This window comes from Phaseolus vulgaris, chromosome 5, assembly GCF_051622355.1.
Source record: "Phaseolus vulgaris cultivar YP4 chromosome 5, ASM5162235v1, whole genome shotgun sequence".
Lineage (NCBI taxonomy): Eukaryota > Viridiplantae > Streptophyta > Magnoliopsida > Fabales > Fabaceae > Phaseolus > Phaseolus vulgaris.
Genome location: NC_143502.1, coordinates 42,787,222 through 42,800,258, shown reverse-complemented (window position 1 = coordinate 42,800,258; position 13,037 = coordinate 42,787,222). Strand labels below are relative to the sequence as shown.

General features: G+C 31.8%; 2 protein-coding genes across 2 annotated transcripts; both read right to left on the bottom strand.

Annotated features, from left to right (window-relative positions):
* Positions 1-1,845: 1,845 nt before the first annotated feature.
* Positions 1,846-3,577, bottom strand: LOC137835983 (auxin-responsive protein IAA1). Its single transcript, XM_068644771.2, has 4 exons — positions 3,220-3,577; positions 2,534-2,715; positions 2,307-2,421; positions 1,846-2,211 (listed from the first exon to the last, which is right to left on the bottom strand). Exons 1-4 carry the CDS (start codon positions 3,399-3,401, stop codon positions 2,112-2,114), a joined length of 579 nt encoding a protein of 192 aa, XP_068500872.2. The 5' UTR covers positions 3,402-3,577; the 3' UTR covers positions 1,846-2,111.
* A 5,643-nt stretch (positions 3,578-9,220) lies between these two features.
* On the bottom strand, positions 9,221-12,647 carry LOC137835984 (auxin-induced protein 22C). Its single transcript, XM_068644772.2, has 3 exons — positions 11,959-12,647; positions 11,453-11,546; positions 9,221-9,551 (listed from the first exon to the last, which is right to left on the bottom strand). Exons 1-3 carry the CDS (start codon positions 12,299-12,301, stop codon positions 9,437-9,439), a joined length of 552 nt encoding a protein of 183 aa, XP_068500873.2. The 5' UTR covers positions 12,302-12,647; the 3' UTR covers positions 9,221-9,436.
* Between the last annotated feature and the right edge of the window lie 390 nt (positions 12,648-13,037).

Here is a 13,037-nt window from a genome sequence, read left to right as displayed (position 1 = left end):
AAAGAATAAATTAATTTTTCAATAAATAAAAAAAATATGGAGGTGTATGAGAAAACGCCTAAACCAAAATGCATTCGTTCTCACTTTCATTGGACTTAAAATTGTTCTTGGATATGTTTAGACAAAAGTTTTCATAAGCAGAAAATATGAACATTTTTTATAAGTTAAAATTTAATTTATAAAGGAATTAAAAAAATATTTTTTACATAGAATAATATGATAGAATATCAATAAATTAATTTATACATTAATTTTACCTTATGAAAAAATTCATTTAATTTTCGTTTCATATTTTTCGATCTTAGGAGTGATTTTTTTTATATGTTTAGCTAAATAGACCCTTAATTAACTTGATTTTTCTTCACTGTACTTCATTTTTTTAGAAGAAGCATCCAAGCATATTTTCCACCTTTTTTTTAAACAAAAAAAAAACTTTTTAGAAAAATTGGGTAAAACTAGTTTTGAAGAAGTTTAGACTGAAATATTTTTTATTGAAGAAAAAAAAAATACTAAAAGAACTTTCATAGAAGTTAATTAATTTTTTTTATACTTTTAGAGTTTGAAAAAATTGGATTAAGTTATACTTTATTCCTGGACCTATAGTTAAATTTATGAGACCCCCTTAGCAGGTTCTGAACCAAATGGATTAGCACCTAGTTAATTATTTTAAAATATGGAAAATAAAAATTATTAAAATATTGTTTATGTATAATATTTTACTTGTACATTTTTAATCACTATAAACTAAAACAAAATAGACTTTAACAATATGTGCAGTGTTAATTTATCATGTATTGTATTATAATTAAAAAAAAATCTGGCCCACGCATTGGCTCATCTTACTTTGGGCTAATAAAATTTTGGGCTACATTATGGCTTTTACTTCTGCACCCCATTTTTGAACCTGCAATTCCCATCATTTTCAAATGTCCAGCTTTGCACAGTTCGATTGACATTTTTTTTCTTCTTAAAATGATGTTTTCTTTTTTATTCTTTTGTCCATTCTTGTACGAGTCAAGCATTTTTCCTCGATAAATCGTCATCTTTGTATCTTTTAACGAAAAGATAGAAATTTAAAAATCATTTGGATTTGACTGATATTTGGAAACAGAAATTTTAAAAAAGTATTATTAATTTTTCTTTAATTAAAAATTTATCTTAACGTGCCTATTGGGGGTTTACGCGTGTGTGTGTTTAATTTGTTCAAAAACTTATTTCTAAAACAATTCTTGCAAGTTTTTATTTTTCATCTTAAGCTTTCAAAGTAGTATTGAAGATGACCATTGTACAAAATTAGAACCAAAGTGCAACATAATTGTAGCGTTATACGTAGAGTAAAGTTCAATATTGAGAGATACATAGGTGAATTTGAGATCGTTAAAATAAATTTAGCTTTTATTTTCATTGGCTTACGTTTGAGGTTAGGAATTGTAGTGTCATGAGCCGAACCTAATAATGCGTATGAGCAGATCGTATAGTAATATTCATATTTAAAGATATTAATGTTGTATCAGTGCAAATTAAGAAATTCTAGATAATCAGTCTTAAATAGGAGACAACAGAATTAAGTTAATAACAAAGTCAAAGAGAATAGGCGAAAATTTTTAATATATATAAGAGAATCAAGGAAGAAAGACAGATTGCACACTGGTTAAGAGTTCACATATTATTGACTACACTAATTTTCTAGGTTTGAGATCGTCAATATTCTTATCTGAAACAATAATATATATAAAAAAAGCTTAAGTGCATCATGATCTTAATTTAGTACAGAAATATTATGTAAATTTATGGAGTGGAAACTATATGATCATTGAATGGATCTAACACCTGCCAAAATGGGGATACAAAGCCAAAAACCATTACATTACATTACACATGCTTACTCTTATAACGATCCATGATCATAATAGTGATTACATGCCAACCTCTCTCTTATTTATTTTCTCACTAATATAGAGATCAGTTCTACCTTTTTTAATGTCAAACCAAAAGTAACTAATTAATAGAGGTGCTAAAGGGGACATGTACAAGCACCATGGATTCATATTTCATCACTCTTCTCCAAATGCTTCTCATTATTACACTAATTAATGTTTCTTCTTCTTCTTCTAGGTGGAACCCGAACATTTTGAACTAGATCTCGGACCTAGAACAATAGCCTCTGAGCTAATCATAAGTCTTATCCTCTTGCATGATTCAACAAACATCCTACAAAAAAAAAAAAACCAGAAACCAAAATCCTATGTAAGTGGTGAATCCTAAAATGAAGGTTTGGAACAGGAAAAGTGATGAATGGAACATACTTCCATGGTACATCCCCGACCAACATCCAGTCACCATCTTTGTCCTCATAGGTGGGCATGTATTCAATCCCATTTACAGACTCCATGAGTTTCCTCTCATTCATCAAATGATTACCTGCAACAATGGTTGGCCACAAAAAGACCCAATTACCCTCAAGCCACATAGTTAAAAGAAATAAAACCATACACACCAAATGTTTGTTTTTATGTGATTAATAAATACGTACGAATGGCTAAACCACAAAACATGCTCTCTAATTCCCTCATCAAATCTTCATAACTCTCGTACATTTCAAGATCCACTTTTCTCAGATATGGAGCTCCATCCACAGCCACCTTCACCAACTTCCAACTCTTCAGCGCATTCTTCCTGCTCGCCCTCACCGGCGGCCACCCCACCACCTGTTCCCTGCCACCATCCATCCACACCCAACAAATTCACATCAAAAAATCATTCAATTTATTCGCAAAAAAAAAATAATAACGAATGAGTTTTTTCATTACTTAGTTGATGTTTCCATATAATAATTTTATTAATAAGTGAAATTTAAGTTTATTTCAACTTCATAAAATCAGTTTATAAATAGGTTAAATTTCATAATATCAGTTTATGATTACTTAGATAATATATTTATAAATAGGTTCAATTTCATAATATCAGTTTATGATTACGTTAGATAATATATTTATAAGTGAGTCGACCTGAAAGTGATGGTCTAATAAATTCCACAAATGACTAATATAAGTTTTAAATTACTTTAAAATCATATTAAATGTAAATCAATGTTATAAATATAATTTAGAATTGAGATTTGTAACCGCTTATATTTTATATTCTACTTTCTAGTTATATGAGGTGTTTTGAAGATAAAGAAAGAAAGAATTTTGTAGAATGTGACAGCTTGGTTCTCACTTGTATGTCGGAAATTTGGATTTATCTAAAGAGGTTGCAAGATCTTCAACGGTGTCGGAGAAGTAACGTTTGGCGGCGGTTTTGGTACCGGGAAGACCAAGCGTGAGCTCCGTCTCCTTCAAGTTACAATCAGCGGCGTCAGATTCCGATGAGTGGATGCTACTCTGTGACTGCGACCACATTGCCCCGAAACACTCACACGCGAGAACCAATTTCAACGTTTGCTCCTGCACTGCACCTTTTCCGGTTTTCCCTGTAACCCGATATGACTAACTCTTCGGTTTCGTCTTTATGATTTGGAAGAGAGAGAGAGAGACACGAAAGTGCTTCTTGATATTTAGCACTGCTGCTTTGTTGTTTCTTCGGCAACGTGCGACCTTATATTATGGTGCGTGTGACCAGCCAGGTTGTTGGACCATCCAAAGGACGACACGTGTCGCCGAAACACCGGCTCTGATTCTTCCACGTATCGACAACACGACGGCGTTTGTGGAAAGCGTGTGATTATTCTGATTCAAAATCTCGCTTTCCTTTTTTTGTTTCTTTCATCCCTCGCTACCCGCCACCTCATCTCTCGTCCCACGTAATTAATGACGTAAAATATCCAACATACTACTAAATTATCATAATAATAAAAAAATATTATTATTATGATTTGACACGTGTCAAAGTTTAGTAGTGGTGTTGCGTAATTATAATAGAGAGGAAGGTGAAAATAGGGTGGAAACAGGTGGGACCCGCATGTTTCAGTTTTAGAAGAAACGGTCAACTCTAAGCGAATTCCATGTGCACGTAAACAAGTCGTAGTTTAAGGTTGGTGCCCCCACCAAAGCACGTGACATTGTTTCTTTGTCGGTTTTCTCTCTCCACGGGACCCTATCTATATTCCTCTCTATAAGCCTTTTTACTATGTTTAACAATCTTCTTATAAAAGGAAATTTTATTCATAATCCTTAACCTTTTATTCTTTTTCTCTCGTGTACCGGTCGGCACCGGACGACCGCGTGGTTTGAAGTAAATTATTTAATTAAGCAAAGAACGTGGTTACACATGGGACAAACGGTTACAATTCCCACTGAGCAACAAACACACGTGAGCATTTTCTGGATTTTCGGGAACACCCCCTAGATCCCAGGAAACTATCTAACACGATCCACGACCCAAGGACCACAAAACAGGTCGCGAACCACTAACGACCCTCCGGGTCCAAGCCCAAGGGGACATACAAAAGAAGAGAAAGAAAGAGAGAAAGGTATGTTTTTCAGATTATCAAGGATTCTCACTGAGAGAGATTACTGACTTGAGCGTCGGAGCACAATCGCAGGTACCCCCACCGGCCGACCGAGGCACGCGAGGAAGAAGGAAACTCGAAGGACAGGACAACTAAGACTGAAGCAGACACCTTGTATCGACGTGGACCAACATTACTCAGTCCCCAATATCCATACAGGTACATCTCGTTATTCAACATTTCACTTTAAATTATTCAATATTATAATATTGAATAATTATTTAATTCTCTGCATATATTTATATTTCAATTAAACTGATTTTTTTCCACTTAACTTTTCTAGAACCTTATATTCGCACAAATAAAGTGAAACACATGTTGTTGCATCAATAAACATGTATTTCATCAATTATTGTGGCGTAAATGAATACAAATATTAGGTAGAGGCGTAAATTTATAAATGGCAAAGAAACTAATGTTTTTAACATTTTAAATAAATATTTTAAAAAATAAAAAATATTTCAAAGATACAAAACTTAAAAAAAGAACAGAGAAAAAATGCGATTTGGACATAAAATTAAGGACAACTCCATCTTCCTTTATTACTTGTATTCGCCATTTTTAAAAGTTCCCTGAACATTTATTTGTCCATATTTATTACGAAACTTGAACTTCAATATTTTTTCAAAAAAATTATGCCTCGTTATTTTTCTCTAATATTCCTTCTACACCTTGGTCTTTGCACAGGGCCAAAATTGTTTAGATATAGTATTATATTATTATTGCTACAATATAATAATTTTGATGTTAATGAATACCATTACTTTACTCTCAGTAACATATATTTTTTTACTGTGCCTACTGTCATAGTTGATGTTAACATCATATTTGTATTGTTATATTTTGCTTTTAACTAATATAATATACTTTTATATGCTCTATGTTTATCCTATCTTAAACACCAAATTACCTTGTAAGCTGTCAAAGAAATTTAATTGATGTTAATATGGTTACCATGAGAACGAAGTTTTGTTTGGCATGGTTAATTAAAAAAACTTTATTACATAGATAGATTTTTTTTCACAATGGTCAAAATACTTTAACAAATATCACACCTTTAGATGTGAAAAGAAAAAAGAAACGAAGAAATGAATGATTTAGGAAGAGAAAGTAGGTGCATAATTAGGCGGAGTGAAGAATTAATTTGTACAAAAAAATCATTGAAGTTTGAAATGAAATGTCCATTGAGGTGGTAGAGAAGGAATTCACTTAAAGACTCTTATATCTCAAACATATTAGAAAAGATGAAACAATTTCAAAATTTCACTATGTTACACCGTTAAGACTGAACAATCCCAATAATATGTCGGTATCTGATATCGACCGAATGATATAAGTTAAACGTATTAATTAAAGCGTTTATTAAAAGTAGTTCAAGAATGAAAAAGTCCATCAAATATTATAAATACACACAACAATAAGACAAAATTATGTTAATATTACAATATTTATTTATTTTTTATCAACAAAAAATAAATAAAATAAAATAAGACACTTCAGGGGTGTCCCAATCCTTATACAAAACTCAAAAAACAAGTTTTCTAGCACCCTATCAACTAAGGATCCAACAACATTGCACTACAGATCAAGATAAAAACCCAGTACAAGATATAAAAACCCAACAAATACAGTTACATCAACCCCCAAAGAGGTTACACCCTCAATCAAGGACATACATCCAACAACTAAAAAGGGTCTTTGCCATCAGACTCAAGTACCATAATCAAGTGTCAAACTCAACAAACCAATACAAGACACAACATCCAAAAATTAAGTCATATCTTTGTAGCAGACTGAATTGTACCAAATAACTGCTAACATCAACAAACCGATCCTACGAAGAACGTACATCAACCAGAGAATATTACAATATTTATCAGACACAAATATTGGAAAACTTTTTATAAATATCTTCCGAATAAAAAATCGAAGTCCGAAGGATTGAAGAATGTAAGACGAAAACGACCGAATGAAGGAAAAGATTGAGTCGGTGATCTCGCTACTCACACAAGAAGAGTAATGTTTTGCATAAAGTAAAGGCTTAATAGTTTGTTTACAGCATCTGTATTGAATGATTGAGGTTTTAATTTGGTTAATGGCGTGTGGAATTGGAGAAAGTATCTGAAAGAGTTTAATTTGATCCTTTGGCAATGAATTGAAAGAGAAAAGAAGAGAGATGAATGATGATGATATTGATTCGGGGTGAAGCAGAAGTCACAGTCTGATCCCGTGTTCTTTCCAAAAGGGGTGCCAATTGATGCCATTGTGGACCCTTTTCTTCTTCTTATAGTGTAATAGTAACACTACTACTATTTCTGCTTCCCTGCTTCACATGGGGTGGCTGCATACCCTTTATGGTTACCCTAATTTACCATAGACACACTATGCCCATACCCTAACATCAACACAATCTTGTCTCTCCAATTACCTAAAAAAGACACCACCCATTACTTCTTCCCTTCTTCAACCCTAGCTACCTATGGCCCTATCTTTTCTATCTTCTTCCTCACTTCATCTCATACCCCACACATCCTTTAGAATCTTTCTTTTCTCTTCCTACAATGTCATTGCGCTTGTTACCATCACGATGGTTCAGTCAAAAGTTTGGTCGTAATGTCATTGTGCTTGTTACCATCACGATGGTTCAGTCGAAGATTTTGTCGTGGATAACTGCAAAAGTTAAACTAACACGTTTTTCTTATTCTGATTGGTATCTCGAACCACTAGTTTGCATGAGTTCCGTTACTCAAAACTCAGGTTAACTAAGTTCATGTTCTTTATGACTTGTGAGTGGTTTGAGTTTTTTATATAAAGGTTGAGGTATTCTTGAAATACTTGTATTATTTATTTATTTATTTGCTGATAGAAAAAAACATCACGCACAATTTTGTTTTAGTTTGTTTGCAGTTGTGATTTTTGGCAAGGTTAGTTGTGTAAATGTCAGGAAGGTGTTGCGTAATATGATTGTTTTAGTATTTTGTATAAGAATTGAATTACTCTTAAACTGTTAATGTGTATATATTGTTACCAATAGGTGAAAAGAATTTGTTACCTTCATTGCCTTAATTTACTAAGACTTGAATATTATATATATATATGTTCCTTTGTTTTGAACATTAGGAGGTGTGAAGTTGCATGTTAGAGAGGAAGAAGATGCATGAAATGAATGGTGATGCATGCATGGTTGAAAGTGGGGGTCCCAAGAATTGTTACATGCATGCGTTTAGTTAATGCAATGAATTGAATAGAAATAAGAAAGAAACAGTTCCTTTAACTGCATAATATTGGTAAACTCAATTAGTTGCAGGTAGACAATTAAGATCCCAAAGGAACATTGATAGCGATGCATGCGTCTCTATGTCCTTTTCTCTCTCTCTCCTACCAGCACCAAATGTATTATTATTTTAGAGGAAATATTTTCACAATCTAAAAGAATAAATTTGTGATTAAATAATATAAAAATAATAATATTGAAATTATAAGAAAATTTATAATTAAATGATATAATAAAATGTTAAAATAATAATATTGAGATTATAAGATGATTATATAAAAAATGTGGGTTATGAATCTCTCGTTACCCATTACTTTAACACAAAGCTTCATCACCGTAACAAAAATACGTAATAATAATAATAATAATAATAAGTTGTGAAAAAAAATTAAGAAAAAAGAGAGAAAGAAATAACAGGTAAAGATAAGACCGATATGAATTGATTAGTTAGTTTATAACTGTCTTTTACTGTATTCTAAAAGCCAAGGAATCTTAATTTGTGTGCACCACTCCACAACTCACTAATAATAATTAACCATTCATTTAAACAACTATTTATGTCCTGTATATATAAATAATAATTAAATATATTAATTTAACTCTAATATTATTTTTAATATGACTTTAAAGAAGTATTATTAAATAAAATATTAAAATTGATTTATATTTAGTAATAAGAAAAAAAACGATTTTTTTACAGTGTGGAAAAATAGAATAAAATAATAAATAAAGGAATATTGATTAAATTAAAAGTGGGTAATGCAGTGAAAAAAAGGCACAGAATTGGTAGATGAATTGTATATTTTGGAAGTTCAGATTCAAGTAAGATTCTGTACCTATGCAAGGATTAAGGTAGTGTTCGATTTTTGCGCTTCTGTCATGTTGTGTTCACGTGAATTAATCCCTTCTCCCAAACTACCCCTATTATCATTAATAGCTCACACAATTACTTACTTAATTATAAGTATTCCACCAAATTAATTAGCCAAAATTTAATTAAGTGCCTCTTTGCAAGTAATTGCGATAACGGGTAAGATTTTTAAAAGCGGTAGGATAGACCATATCGAAAGTCGAAGGCTTGATCATGGGTAAAAACCAAAATCAGATAGATAAACTTTGTCTTATTTTAATTGGTGTCTTGAGTCACTAGTTTGTATAAGATTAAGATATTTTTGAAATATCTCTTATTTATTCATTATTTTTGGTTGATTAAAAAAATGAAAAAAAAAACTTTTCTTAATAAGTTGTATTTCAAAATCTAGTTACTTTAAATGGTTTTAATATATAGATATGAAATTTTGAAATGATTAAAAAAGATAAGCATGAAAGACAAGGATGGGAAATAAAAAGGAAATTGCAAGCAAAAAAAGAGGGACAATAAGTTTGGTGTAATTTGCAGCATATTAACAAATATGAGAAGACATACACTAAAACGATGAGTTTTGAATTCCCTATTTCATTAAACAGGCTTCTGCATATATATAACATTCACTCTTAGGTCTTATCATAGACACAAGTGTGGTTCATGCACCATACTTTAAAATGTTGCTTCCTCAAATATAATAAAACGACAACATGAAACTTGGTTTGTCTTCAAAACGTGTACGACATGAATTAGAACCCTATCTTCTTTGCTTCTTATCTATACTTTTTCATTTTTCCACGCCTTCTATGAATCCCTTTAAAGACCCTTTTGGTTGCAGATCGAACCCCTTTGCATCTGATCTCTTCATAATCCTCAATCTCTTGCATGACTCAGTAAACATCCTGCAAAAATCCCCACTTTCTATATCAGCACCTATGCATATATAATTCTACAAATTTTAAAAGAAAAAAAAGAGTATAAACCCTTTTAACTATAATAAAAATTTCACATCAAACTAAAAATAAAAATATTTTATATTATATAGTATTTTTTATCGATAAAGAATGAATAAAATAAAAGCAGAGAATTTCATATATATTACACTACAAGAAAATCATGAAATAGAAACCAATTTTTAGAGACCAAAATAATTAGTTACAATAAAAACTAAAATAGAGACCATTTTAGAAACTAAACAAAAAATTGGTTTCTAAATTAGTTTATATTATTTTCTATTATTGTTAAATAGTTTCTAAATTGGTAATTAGCAATTAAGGTTTTAACTACCAATTATTTGGTTTCTAAATTTGGTAGCAAAAACCTTGGTTGCTAATTAGATACCAATTTAGAAACTATTTAACAATAATAGAAAATAATAGAAACTAATTTAGAAACCAATTTTTTTTTAGTTTATAAAATGGTCTCTAATTTAGTTACTATTGCAACTAATTATTTTGGTTTCTACAAATTGGTTTCTATTTCATAATTTTCTTGTAGTGTTACAACCCGTATACAAGAGACAAACCTTTTAAAAAAATTTCAACCAACCGATACATTATAAGTGGGTGCAAATCTTATCTTATAAATCGATTTTATAAAGTTAAGTTAGATTTAAAATATTTTTTTTAATATAGTATCAGAGACATTTCAGATTTATCTTAATTAATGTTATTCATAAATATACAGTCACACGCATGAGTTTACAAGTATGATGTGAGAGGTGTGTTGAAAATTCTACTTATACTTAAAAAAAAGAAATAATTTTTATACTAATTGAAATTTAGAACATTTTATATAAAAAAAATAATACTTTGACCCTCTTAAAAATATACCCATTTTACAATCTAATATAATAATAAATATTACTATTAAAATATGAGGACTTTTTTTTGGGGTATCCACCACTAAAGGTTTGCCTTTTTTTGGTGAGGCCACAATTGATTATTATCTATTCCCCACCCTTCCCGTGTTGATGTGCACAACATTATAATGAAGGATTCACGCATGTCGGCAACATATGATCCAAGATCATTTTCTGTAATTGTTTGAGATAATCATATTTAGCATACAATTTAAGTAGAAAGAACTAATTAATTAGGTCAATGGACAACTTTATGGGCACATGTCTAATCAAGTGTTGTGTTGGGGCACTGCAAAAATGATTCTGCCAAACTTGTTGGCGTTCAAATCAGGGACCAATTTGGGTAGCATTAATTTAAGTTTTGTGGGACTACTTTGTTTATTTGACTCATGATTAGATTAGAAAGTAATGCATGCATGTATCTTGACACAAAATTGTAATTAGCACGTAACAATGATCAGTGATTATTGTAAAAAATACCGAGAAAAAGAAATTAGGGAGCACCCAGTTTTCAGACACGGAATCAAAGTTGGTGGTATTCGCAATGCATTGCACCATTAAGTGTTTGGTGTGGCTTTGCTAAGCAAACACCGGCATTGAAGAAAACTTAGTGGAAGACACACCCAATTTCTTCACTCCTATATATTTCTTATCACTTTTCTCTCTTCAAACATGAATTCATGCTCTCACTCAAAACCATTTTGACTCTATCTAACAAGAGTTTGTTAAGTTTATCGTGTCATCCATTATCGAATTGTCCATAAATATATTATTTTACGTACGAGTTTTCACTCTCGATATAAATAATATGTTTTCATAGTATATAATTGTATGCAGATTTTATCTTATAAATTGATTTTATGAGATTCTTTATACCGGGAAAAGAGTATGCAAATTGAAGAGATAATAAATTATAGAAAAGGTGAAGTGAAAAGGACTTACTCCCAGGGAACATCTCCAACCAGCATCCAGTCACCATCTTTGTCCTCGTATATGGGAACGTGTTCAGCATTCTCCGCATCCTTCAACGCTTCGCCTGTCAACAAATTTTTTAATCACAATCTCATCGTTAATAACATTCTTCATTTAGCTCAACTTCTTTAATTCTCTTCAGAGTACCTTTTTATGCACTTCACATATACTTAATTTTACATGCTTTTCAAGGCGTTCTATTATTGAGTTCCAAATCCTTCTTCTGAGTTTCTGTTCATAACCCTATCTTGCCTCGTAGCTAGCCATAAACTACATATTTTCCACTTAATTAACGCTTATTTCGTACGGATACATACCCACATAACATAATCTTAACTTGTATAAACTTATCAGATTGCAATATTATCCCATTGGAGTTGTCATTCTCTCGAAGAAAAGTTATTTTATTGGGTATAAGTGAATGTAAATTGCATCTTATAAACTGATTTTATGAGATTGAGTTAGGTATAACTTACCGATTCCATAGCAACCGAAGAAGTTGTCCAAGGCAAAGGCGAAGTCGGAGTATCCCTTGTGCATAGCTAGATCGATTTTACGCAAGAAAGGAGCACCGTCCATGCTGACTTTCACGTACATTTTAGCTTCATTGACGCTGTTCTTCTTCCGGTAGGAGCACACCGGAGGCCACCCCACAACTTGATTCTTGGTTTCCTTTTTACGATCTTCTTCAGAGGAGCTGTTCTCCCCTTCAATGTCGGAGAAGACCCTCTTCTTCTTCGTCTCCTTCTCCGTCTTTTCCCCGCCGGGAAGCCCCAGCCTGAGCTCAGTGATCTCAAGACCAAGATCTTCTTTCTCCATTTTTATGATGAAAAGGCAAAGTGATGAAGTGTTGGTGGGAGAAATTAAAGAAAAGGGGTGGAGTGGGTTATTGAGAGAGAATGAAGAAAAGAGGTTGTTAAGAGTGTGTATATATATAAAAAGGTGAATGGAATGTGGGAGCAATGACAGGGTGAAGTAGGAGGTGGTCGGTCACATGAGAAACAAGTGTGGGGACGAAGTGTCTCCCTGCAAAAACCATTACAGGGCAGCACCATAAGTTGGAGAAGAAGGCATGGGGACATATATCCTTCTCATTTCATCCTCCTCGTCTCATCTCCTCACTCGGAACAACCCATGTGACCATTTCCTTCACTCTTCTATCCTCTTTCAAATCATTTATGTCTCATGTTTTATCATCTATCAAAATTTTACTTTCACCATGCACATTCAAACCTATCACATTACAATTTTTTAATTATAATGAGAGTGTGAGATGGTGATGAGTACTCTATGAATACTATGAATACTATGGATTGAGTGTAGCATTGTCATCTCCTACAAATCTTAATTTTAGTTTTAGAAAATGTCATTGTTGTGTTAAGTTAGATTTTGCGCAAATAAACACATTTTTAAATAAGAAATGATTGATCATTTCAAAATCTTTTTCATCACTGAATTGAAGATATAGTCTTGGGTAATCTTCATAGTTTCTTCAACTTGTTTTTGTTGTCTTAATCTCATAATTTACATGTTTTCGATTAAAAACAAATTATTT